Source organism: Mauremys reevesii, linkage group 3 (assembly GCF_016161935.1).
Source record: "Mauremys reevesii isolate NIE-2019 linkage group 3, ASM1616193v1, whole genome shotgun sequence".
NCBI classification, from domain to species: Eukaryota; Metazoa; Chordata; order Testudines; family Geoemydidae; genus Mauremys; species Mauremys reevesii.
In genome coordinates this window covers 80,090,821-80,107,114 of record NC_052625.1, presented here as the reverse complement: position 1 = coordinate 80,107,114, position 16,294 = coordinate 80,090,821, and the positions used below count along the sequence as shown (strand labels likewise).

At 38.9% G+C, this 16,294-nt stretch overlaps 1 protein-coding gene across 5 annotated transcripts in view; it reads right to left on the bottom strand.

The window, feature by feature from the left end:
• PCNX2 (pecanex 2) overlaps window positions 1-16,294 on the bottom strand; it is a 240,648-nt gene that overhangs the window by 188,702 nt on the left and 35,652 nt on the right. For all 5 annotated transcript variants that reach the window (XR_005595903.1, XM_039529322.1, XM_039529325.1 and 2 more), the window contains exons 9-10: window positions 4,297-4,432; window positions 1,413-1,555 (exon numbers count right to left, since the gene is read on the bottom strand). Coding sequence is in view for 4 of the 5 variants with exons in the window: in XM_039529322.1 (XP_039385256.1) it covers window positions 1,413-1,555; window positions 4,297-4,432 (279 nt within the window). In the remaining variant the exon portion in view is untranslated. The remainder of the gene's footprint in view (window positions 1-1,412; window positions 1,556-4,296; window positions 4,433-16,294) is intronic.

The window sequence follows — 16,294 nt, the reverse complement described above, 5'->3', positions numbered from 1 at the left end:
TTTTCCATGCACTTGAAGTGCTTAGACAAGGCACCACATATACAGCAGCATATATGCTAGATCTAACTTCTCTTACTACATACCATGATTTCTGTAGAACACTAAAGCTGTCTTCTGAAATATCTGCAGCAGAGATAATATTAACATGTATATAGGGCATACACCCACACAAAGAGAGATCAAGCTCATGACAGACTAGCCTGCAGTCACTGTCTATGTAGGCTTAGTTGTTTTGGGTTGATAATAGTCTAGCAGATTATAAGGGGCGGAGGGTCTAGCAGCAAAGAGCACTGCCAAAACAGCTGATTACAACTGACATGGGGGAAAGAAAAGAAGAAGAGATGCCAGAGAAAGAAACAGAATTGTGTCTCGTCAAATAATTGAGTTAGGGTGTGGGGAAACAGGGGGATTCCCTCCTGCATTTTGTTCTTAAAATTTGGAAGTATTTCAGTGACAAAAATCTGGCACCTTTCCCTCTTTTCCTGATTCACACACAACACTAATTTTCAATCAATCAGTCGTATAGGCGCTGACTTCCCCTCTGCCCAGTGGGTGCTCGACACTTCCCTGCCCCTGGCCCCACCCCTGCATCACCTCTTCCCACCCCACCCCACCCTCACTCCACCCCCTTTCCACCCCTTCCCCAAAGTCCCTGCTCCCATTCCACCCCCTTCTCCCAAGTCCCCGCCCCGTCTCTTCTCTGCCTCCTCCCCTAAGCACGCCACGTCCCTGCTCCTCCCCCTCCCTCCCGGAAAATCCTAAGCACTGCCAAACAACTGTTAGGCAGCGGCGGGGGGGGGGGGGAGAAAGAGGAAGAGGAAGTGCTGGGAGGGAGCGGGAGGAGCGAAGACATGGCATGCTTGGAAGGGGGAGGAGGCCAGGCAAGGGGCAGAGGGAGCTTGGCTGGTGCAGAGCACCCACTAATTTTTCCCCATGGGTGCTCCAGCCCCGGAGCACCCACAGAGTCAGCGCCTATGCCAGAGGCAGCAGGCCCAGAGTCCAGAGTCAAATTGGGGACTATCACACAAATTGGGCCCTCACATAAATCAAGGTCTCTTCTCATATAGGAGGAGGAGTCCTGTGGCACCTTAAAGACTAAGGGATTTATTTGAGCATAAGCTTTCGTGGGTAAAAAAAAACCCACTTCTTCAGATGCGGAGGAATTCTTCGGGCTCCTCGTTGATTTTGTGGATACAGACTAAGATGGCTACCCCTCTGATACTTCTTATATAGAAGGGTCATTGGCCAGAAAAAGCTCTGAAGTTTGAGGCTTGGCGCACAGAAACATTTTCCCACACTTAAACTAAACAGGTATTTATTTAAAAGGAGTCCCACCATTCACTCCTTTTTTAATAGTTTGCATTTTTACCTGTGAGAAGAAATTCATGCGACTTAATATGAAGAAAGCTTACCGATCCAGTAATGCCAACAAGGCAAGCCGATCATACCAGATTTTAATCCACTTGCCAGGAAATACAATAAATTTGTAAAACTGCCTGTTAAATTTTCGTTGTGCTGAAGAGCATGAAGAGTCCTCAAAGTCCTGACTCAGATGCTTTAAAACAAACAAAAAACACACACACACAGTTTCATATTGGCATACTGTTGCCACTAAAGTACATGCTCTGAAAGTTAGAATGTATATGTCAATGTTTCATTCCAATTTCTTTATAAATGAATACTGGTGAAAATTTTTACTCTCCATTTTATTTCACCCATAAGGAACACAATATATTAATCTCATTTCTTATAGATGGTCAGAAGTTATTCCAAACATGCAAAATACTATTAACAATACATTAACAAGTTTTAGTAACAAATTTTTTTTCTTTAATCCCCGTGGTTTATCTTATCTATGGTTTTCTGGCTTCTTCCACACTGCAGACCAACCACAGCATAAGCCACAACCGTACTTGATGGGAAAAGATTCTTGCCACTAGAATCCTAGTGATCAATATTTCCAAGTGACATAAAATAAGATTTGAGACAGATTGTGTTCCTTCTGTCACAGTAATTTTTAAGCAAAATATGAATTCAAATAATACACAGTTTTTACGTTATTTAAGTTACAATTTAGAAATTTTACTTAATGTACCGTGAAGGATTTAAAAAAGCCAAAAGTGAAATATGAACATTTAAAATTTTTGTTGATAATATCTATCATCTAGGAGTGTTTTCTATATTTGGTCTCCTGGCTCTACAACCTCTGCTCCAACAGGAACTATTATAGTAATCAATTTTCCTGTTCTTTTTCCTTTTTATTTTTAATCACGCACCTTAAATTCATTACTACTACTCTCCTAATTTAGTTTTATGACTTGAAAAAGAGTAGAAAAATGACAATGCTAGGAAAAGAATTGTTTAAAAATCTAAACAGGGCACTATAGCCCTTATTTTCCAAAGCACATAAGCAGTCCCATTGACTTCACTGGAATTATACATATGCATGAAGTTAAACATGTGCATAAGGGTTTGCAGGACTTGGGCCTAGATCAGGACTTCTGTGTTGTAGTCAGTGCTTTGTCACTGACTGGCTGCGACTTGCACGAGGCCACACTAAATCTATTGGTGCCTCCATTTACCCATCCACAAAATGAATGAAATTAAGTAGGGCTTGTCTACATGAACACTTAGTTCACATCAAACTGGAGTGTGACTCTACCCTGAATTAGTCTGCCGCACACTAACTGTCCATGTGGCCCCTGCTGACATGCACTGACAGTTTGTTAGCATGCTTTGATTTACCCCACTTTGACATGAACTGTTAGTGCACATCTATAAGGTCTACAGAGAGTTAATGCACTGCAGGCTAGTACAGGCAGATTCACACTGCAGCTTGCTACGAACTAAATTTTCATACAGACAAGTTATCAGCTAACTTATATGGGTGTCTGAAGCTCTGACCTGGGGTAGTCAATATGTTGACTGTGGGCCAAATCCTGACACCCAGACACTTTTGAATGGACCTCCACATCTTTTTATTACCATTATTGTTATTTTTTATTATTATTTTCTCTGGAGTCTGGACCTTGACTATACTTTGACCAAGAAATTTGGACGTAGACCCATCCAAGTCAATGACAAAACTCCTAATGACTTCAACAGGGTTCACTTATAATCACAAGATTAGAAGCCATAAAAACATGGATTCTAGTCCCAAACTTGCAGTGTGATCGTGGGGAAGACATTCACTTCTCAATATCTCAGATTTCCTATAGATAAGATAAGGGTGATGATAATTCTCTAGTTAGCAGGTGGTTTACAAATATTTATTAAGCCTGCAAAGTTTTTTGAGATTCTTGCTCAGAAATCTCTATACAAATCTAAATTATCATTTTATATGCATTTATAACATACATTGACAAAAAAACAAGTTTTAAATGATCTTACAACAGCTACTTTTCTGTCAACTTTTAGTTCCTGTTAAAAATCTAAGTCAAGATAAATAATTGTCTGATGTTTTAGGTTTATTAACATCAGACTTGAAGTGGCCATGCTGGGGTAGGGTGAAGGTGTTAAGCTTGGGATGAGGGCATCTCCAAACTCTGGAAGACAGCTTGGAGGGTGTCAGAGACCCCAAATCCACAAAAACTATAAAAATAAACTATGTCCTTGTCATATTACAAACCAAACTGAACACTAAGGGCCTGCTTCCGACAGGTGATGAGCAACTCCGGCTGCTGCAAGTGGAGGGTGCTCTGGCATCCCACAAATGATGTCCAGAACCCAGGATCAGGCCCTAAAAATTTTACTTCCCAGTTCAGAAAAGAGGTGACAGACCTGATATTTTAGGCCTACGTGCCCACACTAACCTGCAAAGTAGATGTGTCAAACTATTAACATTTGGCAATGGGTATAAAATCCTAACAGCTGTGTCCTCTGGTTTTCAATTTTTACAATAAGAGACTATTTACATGTTGGCAGTCTCGTTGTACAGCTAACATGTGCCTAATGCGAATGCTTAGCAGACTTAGACTCATAGTAATCTCTAAATACTCTAATACAAGGCACTTTGGAAAATTTGTCCCTGTTATTAAAAAAAAAGCTCCAAAATGCTCCTTAAGGACCCAGCTCTGCCACCTTTGCTCAGAGTAGTCCCTTATTACTTTTAAACCAATGGGGCTACTTGTCTAGTAATATACTACTCAATGTGTAGCCAAACAAGCCCTCCCAGCAAAGGAATACTATATAAATACAAAAGAGTTAAAATGGTTGCCTTCACACCAGGTGGTCGGTTCTACAACATGTTTATGTGACACGATTTGTTAAAATGTTAGAAACTGAAATACAACGTACCCGTGGTGTTTCTGACAGGGTTCTTCGTGCCACCATCAGTAAGAGCTGCTGCTGGAGTGCACTTGCAGCGTGATCTCCTGAAGATGGTTCTTGACTCTCCGAAGTGGGAGTACTAGAGGAACTGAACTGTGTTTCACTGTGCACAGGGGTAAAAAGGAATGAAATGGTTTTAGAAAGAATCCAGTCAATACCATTTAAAACAATACAGCAGGAGGTCTGGATGGCTCATAGGATCCATAGTGGGACATGGAGCCTTCCACCTCATCAGATAAAATCTAGCTCAGACCTCTAGTGACCAAGAGTCATTTGTTTTTGATGGCTGTTTGTTGACTGCAGTCCAGTCCCCTGTGGAAAAGCGTTTTTTTCAGAAATGCCACTATCTGAAGAGGGACTTCTGAAGATGTATACTACTTCTTTAAGGATCAGCCAGGATCTTACAGCCAAAAAACTCTGGGTGTAATCCAGGAGGCGCTCTGCTCTTGCTTAGCTCTCTGTTCCTGTTTAAATAGACCAGCCCCAGGGCAAAGTAGGGAGCCTCTTTAATTACTCTGTTTGTTTTGGTTGTGAGCCCCTGGCTGTCCCTTAAAGAGGTAATACGCTCCTTCATAGCACCCTTTCTGGTAGTCTCAGCAAACATTTCAAGGATGAAAGGGCAGAGATTTAACTCTTTAAGCCCCAGAGGTGGTCCATCCTCTGGATGGGCTTAAGGCACACTGTATGACTGTGCTATCATTGTCCACTAGTACTTATCATGTGGACAACAGATATGAGTTTCCAACTATGTCAATCCACCACATTTCAGGAGCACTAAAATTTACTTTAAATTTCTGCAAGAGAAATCTTTAATATGCTTTTTCTTTTTAGTCAGCCCTAAATCCTTCTTTCTAGGCATAGGTGTCTGTCAGCCCATCATTTTAGATATTGTGAAAACTCCCTTCTTGTTCAACTGCATCTGTAATTAAGGTCTTAGAATGCAAGTCCCCATGGCAGGTCTTTCTCTAGTCCTTTCTTCTTAATTCTGTACATTTAGCACTTAAATAATAAAACCTTGGTAAAGAGTCTAATATACACTGTTTAATAATAAAATACACACTGGATTGCAAAAAACAATCCCGTTACTTGACATCACTTTATTTAAATAAAATTCTTGCTGAGAATTCATCATTTAAATGTTACTCTTGGATGGGATTCTTTTTGGATACCTATTCACTTTTCCTGTCACAACTGGGGTTTCCACATCTGCCTCCCCATTCTAATCTCAGTATCTCCTAGCCTTTATCAACCCTATGTATTTATGTGGCCCTCATTACCATAGTATCTGAGGGCCTCACAAGCTTTAACTTATTTAGTCACACAACACCCTTGTGAGGTAAGGCAGTGCTGTAACCCCCATGTTACAGATGATGAGCTGACATACAGAGAGGTTAAGTGACTTGCCCAGAGTAACATAGGAAGTCTGCAGCAGAACAAGGAATTGAGGACAGGTCTTCCAAGTTCCAAGCTAGTTCCCTAACCACTGGACCATCCTTTCAACTTTAGTAAGCCAGACCTTCCATACAAATTCCTTAAGCATATGCCAGACAAAAGGGAAAAGTAAATAGATAAGTAGCTGTCCAGTAAGATACAGAAAAGAGAATGAAGTGTTGCATATTATGTTTACATAGTTCATCTCTTTAAAACTGTCTGCCCACTCCCCTAGCCATTGCTTTGCAAAAGCCAAGTGAAGTCTGGTTCATTCTTACCTTTTGTCTATTTTCTTTTATCCCACATCTAATAAGGAATGGCCTGGCATGATGATACTACACTCACACACCACAACCCTCTGGCTAGAATCCCTTGCCCTTGCCTTCTGGACCAATCAAAATATCTGTCCACCATAGACTCATGACGCTTCTCCCTATAATCAAGCCTTCCCTTAGAGTTCAACTCTTCTCCCAAGAGACCAGAAGATAACTCGGAAAGCCTAGCGGGGCAACATACTATTTTCTATTTCCTCTCAGCAGCAGAATTCACAGCTCCACCCACCAGCTGTGTCTGGCAGATGCAATTAATTCCAGAGGTTGTCAACAACCAGGAGGCCAGCAGTGGGAAAGTCAGGAACTCTAGAAGCCTAGTAGGACAGTTCGGACAGAGGGGTGGAGTGTGTGCAGCTGGGAAGGCAGAGGTGGGAAAAGCAGCAACTCAAAAATAGAGGCTGTGCTGCACTTGGAAAGCTGCTTCTGTGTACACTTTGATTTACATTTGGCGAGAACATTAGTATAGGTTAAAAAAATCTTACCTAATCTATCTCTTGTTCTTTATTTCTCACGCTGCCTCCATCATCAGTCTCCCCCAGCTCCCACCTTCTTGGTCGTCTTCCTCCCTATGTCCCACATGGCTCTGATCATTCTCACATTCACGTGCTATACCCTCTTTCCGATACTGAACAGTTTAATTTTTAAACTACTTATACTCAAAGATATACACCATGTCTGATGACACATCATTATCACACTAACGACGAATACCAACAAGAAATTCTACAGTTTTGTTTGTGTTTTTATAAACCTATAACAGGGTTCCATAAAATTAGAATATATAATGTATAAATAGGAGCTAACACTCCCTAATTACTGAATAATTGTAACATAAAGTTGAACATCATAGTGTAAGATGGGGCCTTGATGAACAGAAAATACATTAGTTTGCAGAATCAAATTAAGGCTATCAAGATCTACCATAAACGGCACCATTAATATAAGCAAAGGTATAATTACACTAAATTTTGAACTGTAAATTAATAACTAAAGATATGTTTGACAAACATGTAACATATGCATGACTAATGTGAAAGGCACAGAGCACCCTCTGTTGATAACTGAAAGAGATTAACATTCTACTATATTTTTTTACTCAGCATACAGTTCTACTACACCATGGAACAAGCATCAATTTAGCTGAACAATTGCACAACACTAAATATTTTATTGTAACCACAAAACACTTGAAAATCTGTTTTATAAATTTCCTGTTTGTCTTTCATGACTTTTTTTATGTCACTGAAAATTTTTGCCAAAAATCAGTCTAAGCAATAACACAGCTCATACTGATCCATATTCCACTACTTATCCAGCCTTGAGACTGAAGTTATCCGAGGTGAGATCAAGAAAGAAGTTTGCATTCGAAGAAAATACACAATCTACTTCTCCCCCGATGGACCCCTTGCTTAAAGTGTGTTCATACTGTTCAATAAATGCATGGACAGAGACAATATTCTGGTAGGTTATAGTGAGAGATCCCCAAAATGTGGTCCAATGCCCACCTTCTGGTAGCCAAATGGTGCTGTTTTTTCTCTTTATCTAGTGTTGCTGTATTGAATTACAGTTGAAAGAACATAAAATATCTTCCTAATATTACTTTTCTATTGTAAGCAGCTGCAGTTGTGGCCACAGAGATAATTGTGCAATGACGAATGGGAGGGGTGGGGACCGTACACCTCTACAAGTGGGAAGAAGGAGTCCGCAAGATACTCTATTAAGAATGTGAGTACTTGTGGCACCTTAGAGACTAACAAATTTATTTGAGCATAAGCTTTTGTGGGCTACAGCCCACTTCATCGGATGCATGTAGTGGAAAATACGGTAGGAAAAATTATATAAACAGAGAACATGAAACAATGGGTGTTACCATACACACTCTAATGAGAGTGATCAGTTAAGGTGAGCTATTATCAGCAGGAGAGAAAAAGAACTGTTTGTAGTGGTAATGAAAATGGCCCATGTGATTCAGATAGTTAAAAATGTCAAGAACTCCTAGATTAAGTAAATGATTCTTTATTGAGTCCTGGGCTGATCTTTCCCTTTCAGCGTGAATGTGAAGAGGTGACAGCAAATGCTGTGGCTAACATTATGATTGTGCCTAAATAATAAAAACAACCTGACTAAAGAGATATGCCTAATAAGCTATTGAATGGAAAGATCCTATAGTCAGTGCTTCAGACTGCAGCAACTGGGTCCTATGAGCTTAGCAAGAAGTCATGTAAATTGATCCAACTAAAATATTGTAGCCAAATATTACTTTTATTTTTAAAAACTAGGAAAAAACCACAACCCCGCTAACCAGAGGAACAATGCAGCCAAGAAAAATGTGATATATATAGAAAAAACACATTTTTAAAATTTAAAGTTGGGTAAGGTCCTAATTCAGCCTGGTTCCTTTTTGACTTCCTGTGATTACTCACATGCTTAAAGTTAGGCACATTCTTAAGTACCTTCCTGAACTGAGGCCTAAATGACCAAGTTAAACAAAAGCCCATTAAGGCTAACTTGGTACGCATAACTCTGAATTCCTTGCCTTTTGTGCACTTTCAAATTCTATCACTTTGTTGTACTAATGCAGGAGTTTGCATTTATGATAATATAAGGATACAAGTCTTGAATCAACATCTGCACAGATTCCCTTTTCTCACTGCTGTCTTCTTCCTGCTGCCACTTCACAAGACTCCCTGCTCCTGCCCCATAGAATGGATCTACACCAGCATTTCCTTATCATTCCTACTCCTCACCTGCATGGCTCTCCTGCTGTCTCCCTCTTCTACATTCATTGCTGCTGGAATGATTCTCCAGCAGCACTCATCTGGCTCATACATCTAGATAAGTCATGACATTAAACCCATCAGTTATGAGGATTTTTTCTTTTTAAGCCATGGGTGGTTTACATTTAATGCATTATGACATTAGATGACAAAGCTTTCTTCTTAAAAATTAGAAGGCAAATTGAAATATAGAATGAAAGTAGAAATATATAAAATCAGAGCACCCAGAAGATTAGATAATTGCACATCAAACTGATTATGACAGACAAGGAAAAAGCTGTGAAGTTTAGGAAGCGCTCTTTGCTCTTTTTCTATAAATTCACTAATTATGATTTTTAAAGGGACACTGTCAACTGAAAACCCCATATTTTAAGATTCCTTAACAATATTATTGATAGCAACTTAGATTATTAAAACCAAAATAGTTTAAAATCCAGTTTGCTTTTTGCTATCTGTACTACTCTGTTTACTTTCTGCATTTCTCTCAGCTAGGAAATAATATTAGTGAAATTAGATATCCTTTTTTAATAGGCAATTTCACTTTCAGGTTCTCAGTGCAGCCGTGTAAACAGAGTACTGAAGGGGAGTATTTATTTGTTTTAAAATTAACTGTTCCCATTAGAAGTTACAAAAAATCCTGAAAACATTTTAATTAGTCTTAAATGTTGAGAAAATATTTTGCAACAATCTAAATATTGATCCACATTTGATTTGATATTGTTTCTTTAAAACAACATTATGTATTATGAGTACAGTGGTAGTGGTAACACAGTTAAGGTTATGTTAGAGTTTCAATTTGACAGTGGAAAGAATGAAGAATATCTGGTCTGAGTTTTAATAAAATAAAAAATGGATAATAATCCTTGAATAATTACAGATTTTTAGTTGTATGATTCAAAGTTCCACAGCTTAGTATACATTTTCCAGAAAAATGGGGGAGGAGGGGAGGAGAGAGGGAGGGGTTTAAAATATTTTTCCTGGGAAGCATCTCACTTTTCTTTGTACTCCTCTTGAAAGAAAAATCGAAAACACTCTAGGATCTGCGACCTGTCATTTAACCACATTGCTACTCCTCATGTCCTTATTACTAGAATATCAGTAATGCACTGGTGGTGTTTCTCTATAGAGCATTTTATATGTTTTTAGCCTTAACAGAAAATGTGTGTGTCAAGTTGAACCCACTGAATTGTAATGTGCCAAAGCCAGGTTATTGCCACTTCCCAGAATGATAAAAAAAATGAGAGAATGAAAGGAAAGAGAGGAAAAACCTTAACAGTGACCTCAGCAATGTTAAGGCAAATAACTTCCCAAATGCATGGAATGTGTGAAGGGCATGTGATTTTAAAGTTTTATTTCAGTTCTTCCATGAGGGGGAAAAAAAAAAAAAAAAAAAAGGTAAAGCAACCTTGTTGATGATCTTCCAGACTAAGCACCAACAACTATATAGCTGTAGAGATTTTTGTTCCTCCACAGGATTTTGCTGCCATCATGTGGCAATGGTGCCCTCACGGACTCATATTACAGTCAAAAGATCCATTTCCCCTCTATGTTAAAAATGCAAGAATAGATGCTGCAGCAGCTGAAAATCTAGAAGAGATTGTAAATGGATATATGGTAATATGTTACAAATCCTTTTCCTCTTGTTTACAGAATGGATGGCAGAAAGATAGCCACAGAATTGTGTTGCATTTGTAAAGGGCGGTTCACCATTTGGTTTAGGAAAATCTATGACTTACAAGTAAGTCTAGAATTCAAAGCAGCATGGAATTATAACTTTTAACCACAAAAAATAAATTAATGCTTAAACTTTCCTATAGAATTACATTTAAAAAGGACCCTGGAAGAACAAATCTATCTGAAATCATCAAATCCCAAAACTTGTTGCATTTTGGTCTCTGAGTTTTCTCCTCTAATCCCCAAAGATCCCATTGTATTTTTATTGCATAGAGTTCAAAATCTGTGCAGTGGAGCAAATGCATTACATTTGTCAAAGGGCAACATGAGTTTTTCACTAATAGTAAGAATCAGCAGCTTGTTACTATAGCTAGAGGCTGTCTCTGTCATTTGAGTCACCTTGTTGAGCGGAAAAAATAGCTGTTTTAGTGATATGGCATCTTTCAGTGCTGAACAACTTGCAAACAGTGTATGTTACTATTTCAACACAAGTTTGAAGTGCAAAGGTACATTTATAAGGTGTTTGGGGAATTTGCCAGAGGTAAAAACTATAAAGTATTAATGCACTTATCCAGAAGATGTGTGTTGCTGCTAAGGTGTTCAGATAGATGCTTTCGTACAGTACAAAGCACTCAGCAGCTACTTTATTTATGGAAGTGAATGTGAATCAAATGAGACCCAGGCCGGAAACACTTGCATTTTACAGCCTTTAAAAGCTATGTTGGAAGGATATTTTAAATTAACTTTTTTCTTAGTAGTTGTTAGAAACACTATTTTTGCTGCAATTAGTTCTTTTTAGCCTAGGGTCCCAACTGCTGCTGAAGAAAGAGCTGACTGTGAAAGCAAACAGACAAAACCAATTAAACCAGAGATTAACAGAGTTCTCTTTCTGTTGGAATGAATTTCACATTATAAGCTATCACAAGGCCCATTGGCAGCCTAGGTTTAGCGGCAGGGCTTCATCTAACAGCGTGAGCAGAGTTCCTTGCTTTCTTAATTTGAAATCAAGAATTGTATAAACTTGCACATTTTTCTGTTTATGTCTACTAGGGTCTTAAAATGATCACCCAAAGGTCACTTAGGGAGAAAGGATGGCCTTGGGGTGAAGACACTGGACATGGATTCAAGGGAGCTGAGTTGAGTTCACAGCTCTGCCTCATACTTTGGGCAAGTCACTTACCTTCTCCAGGCTCCAATTCTCAATCTTCAGCTTGTACACTGTACCCCTTTCTCTGACCCTTTATCAATTTAGATTGTAAGCTCCTCTGGGCAGGGACTGTCTCTTCCTGTGTTTGTACAGTGCCTAGCACAATGGGCACTGTTGAAGCCGCTAGCTGCTATTGTAATACAAATAATGATAAAGAACTATAAAAAAAAATGTCCGCCACTTAAGTTTATATTTGAACCAATGATTCAAACACTTTTGGACCAAAGAAGGTTGCATAATGATTAGCAACCATTTTTGAAGAACAAACCATTCTAAACAGATATCAGCTCGGTACCAATCAATATCAATGCATGTGTGTCATGAATCTGTCCTGCATGGATTCTGTTCCATTTGCAAGAGTTTACATACTTCAGAAAGGAGACAGGCTAAAGAATACAAGTTCACATCTCCCAAGAAGAGTATTTGCTAACTGAACCTCTTACCTGAAGCTAAAGGACAAAATGCTTCTCTGCTATAAATGGATGCAACTATAGATGATTTTGGTAGGAATCGCACCACTTCAAACAAAGATGTTCCAAAGCCCATAGGTAATATCAATTGTTTGGGCACACCTATACTTGGGTCTAAAATCAGTAAGTTAGCCTCTGAAACACTACAAGCAAAAACTGCACTTCTGAGAATGATGCTGACTTGTAATTTTTGGGCATATGACCTTGCATTGGCACTCATTTCAGGGGATGTTGACAAATTACCCATTCCCACAGATCAAAGAGCAGTAGGCATTGTGGGGGTACGGTGACCAGATGTCCCGATTTATAGGGACAGTCCTGATATTTGGGGCTTTTCCTTATACAGGCACCTATTACCCACCACACCCTGTCCCGATTATTCACACTTGCTATCTGGTCACCCTATGTGGGGCTGGGGCAGAATACCATAGTATTCTGCAACATATCTTTTGCCAATACATCAGTCACTTAGGGTATGTCTATACTGCAATTAAACCTGTGGCCAGCCCGAGTCAGCTAACTCGGGCTAAGGGGCTCAGGCTCAGGGCCTGTTTAATTGCAGTATAGACATTTGGGCTTGGGCTGGAGCCTGAGGTCTGGGACCCTGTGGGGGGGGGTGGGCCTCAGAACCTGGGCTCCAGCCCAAGCCCAAACATTTACACTGCTGTTTTATAGCCCTGCAGCCCAAGCCCAAGTCAGCTGTCCCAGGCCAGCCATGGCCATGCCACAGATCTTTTACTGCAGTGCAGACATGCCAGAAGATGTGAACACATTTAGGGTAAGATGTTGTGATACAAAAAATCACTGTCTCATCATCACCACCAAAATCTATGGTAGAAAGCAGCCAAATTTCACAGTGCAAACATAGCTGTGGTGCTAATAGATCTGTGAGCTGCTTCAAGCCCTTTAAAAATGCCATGGGAAGTTTGGATAGCTTATCCAGTAGTTTGGGAATATATACAAGTACTAAAACTTTCACTAAAGATTTACCAAAAGCAGCAAAATAATTTTAAATGGCAAAGCAAACTGTGAGGGAAACCTGACGATAGATGTATACGTTTCATAGATTATTCTGTGATTGCAGCCAAGTATTCTGTGTGTTCACATTTAGATATTGGATTTTATGTTCAAGATTTCTCCGAATACCATTATTTTAATATTAAAACTTGTAATTTTACACTAGCACTTAAATTAGCAATATATTTTTCAGCATTAGCAGAAAAATCTAGACACACTATGAAAATACTCAACTTGGTTTTACATTAGTAATCTCAAGTTTATTTCAATTCACCTTTTTTTGTCTTTCTAAACATGATGAAGTATTGAGAGGGGATGTGAACAGGCTTTGGAAGTCCATTACTTATTTCTAAAATGAACATCTCCCCAGTAGGCCAGAGACAAACAAAGGGTAATCAAATATTCAACTTCTCTAGACTATAGGTTCAGACATTGTGTCACATTGCTACTTGTAACTTGAAAAAAGTGCAGTAGTTTGCAGTAACTGAATTCAGTTTTTGATTGATGTGAAACCAGGAGGTATAATGTGTCCACATAGTAGTTAATCAATCTCTTGTGTTCTTAGTCATTTAAAAAGACAGAATCCTTAGAAGACAATATTTCAGACACACATTCTGGAATGTCGTGTTACTAGAAGGTAATAAATATTGACATTTTTATTTTTACATTAGAAGGCCAAGCTCTTAATAAGAATCCTAATGTGTAAATAGAGCACAGTTCAGACAAGCAATTAAATATGTTTCGGGGATATATTAGCTTGGTGCTGCACGAATACAGATCAGTTTACTACTGTATAATTCAGTAACTGACATTGAGCTAAACCTTCTGGCCCAATTCACTCTACTGCAGGGGATAGAACTCACTATTGATGCAAAAATAGTTATTGATACAATTATTATATTTATTATTGTAATTGTAGGTTATTAAGAGCTTGGTTTCACCTTTACTGAATTTTATGAGATATTTACAATTATTTTTATACACATATGCTTGAGAACAGGATAGCTGATGTGCTTATTAAAACTAGTTATTTAATTACATAAAATATACATGATAATTAAGGAAATTCCATGTGTGACCAAGTTCCTCCTCTACCTTGGTGGGTCCTGCGCTTATTGGCAGATTTGCTCACCTCAGTGATCTTCCCCACAGTCTGGATCAATTCCTCCTGTGTCTGATCAGGAGTTGGGAGGTTTGGGGGGAATCCGGGCCCGCCCTCTACTCCAGGTTCCAGCCCAGGGCCCTGTGGATTGCAGCTGTCTATAGTGCCTCCTGTAACAGCTGCATGACAGCTACAACTCCCTGGGCTACTTCCCCATGGCCTCCTCCAAACACCTTGTTTATCCTCACCACAGGACCTTCCTCCTGGTGTCTGATAACGCTTGTACTCCTTAGTCCTCCAGCAGCACACCCTCTCACTCTCAGCTCCTTGTGCCTCTTGCTCCCAGCTCCTCACACACACTTCCTCTCCTCTGGCTCCTCCCTCCCTGACTGGAGTGAGCTCCTTTTTAAACCCAGGTGCCCTGATTAGCCTGCCTTGATTGGCTGTAGGTGTTCTAATCAGCCTGTCTGCCTTAATTGGTTCTAGCAGGTTCCTGATTACTCTAGTGCAGCCCCTGCTCTGGTCACTCAGGGAACAGAAAACTACTCATCCAGTGACCAGTATATTTGCCCTCTACCAGACTCCTGGTACCCCACTGCTCTGGGTCTGTCACACCATGTAAATATCTGTTTTCTGTCAACCACTGACAGGTACCAAAAATGTCAAGAAAAACACCACCTCCTTAGTCATAAAACCATATTTATTACCTTATAAATGTGTTTTCACTGAATGTGGAATGCAGCTTTATAACTTCTATTTTGCTTTAATGTTCTATTTTATTTTATATTATGTTTCTGAACATTATGTAATTGTTAGTTATTCTGATTTATTCCTTGTATAGAATATTTGACAGAAGTCTTCAACTGTAAATGTACTACAACTGGTATGTGGTAAATCAAGGAACCATTCGGTCAAAAGGCAAACAACCAAAAAGAGTGTCTTCTCAAACAACCAGACACCTCCCCCACGTACAAAACACCAATTTGATACAGAAATGAGCTTTATTTCAAAAAAACCTTTTAGAATATTTATGTTTTGGAAAGAAATATGGTTGTGTAAAAAGAATGTAAGGATGCTCTTCAGTCAGAATATTTTAAAGATGATTGACGCTTAGAATATGTTATCAGAGTGGGCCTCTTTATCTCTCCTCTTTGCAAAGAGAAAAACTTTTCATTTTAAGCCCACACAAAGAATTCTAGAAATATCCTTACTGAAATTGATTTCTTTTATAAACACTCTAAAGTCTTCAAATTTTCAGAACATTTATGCTTGGAAGTGTTTGCAGAAGAAATAACTCATGTTTCCTCTTAACAGTGAAAACCTTTGTTGTCCCTCAAATGCTAAAGATAGGATAAGCTTCCTTTGAGATGTTTATTTGCAAATATTTTGCATCTAAATGCAAGCCCTAACTATATTAACTGCCTGATACCATTGTGATATGAACAGTTAGATGTTTTATGGACCAATATGTAAACCTACTAACTTCTTATAACTGGTTACTAACATTAGCAGCCATGAGTATAAAACATGTATCTAATTAATCAGTTATCTGGCAATGTTTAAGGAACTCCTTTTCAAACTCAGGAAAACAGGAAGAACCAGTCCAAGGGTTGTTAAGAAGGAAAGATAATACATTATTTAAAGTCTCTCTTTATGAATCATTTAAATTTAAAAACACTATTTAAAAAAAAAAACCCGCAAGATTTTGATATAGAAAATAGAAGTGTTTGGACCAAACTTTAAACAGAATTTTTACTCCTATTAAACCCTGATGGAACTAATGGGATATCTCAGAACAAACTGAACAACAGAAAGAATTAAAACTCCAGCTTTAAATTGTTAGGCAAATTTCCTGCACCAAAGACAAAAGCAATAAAACAATAAATTGAAGAATGACAACCCTGTGGCATACACATTAGCAGACTGAATATTCATGAGCTGAAGATCCTACCAGG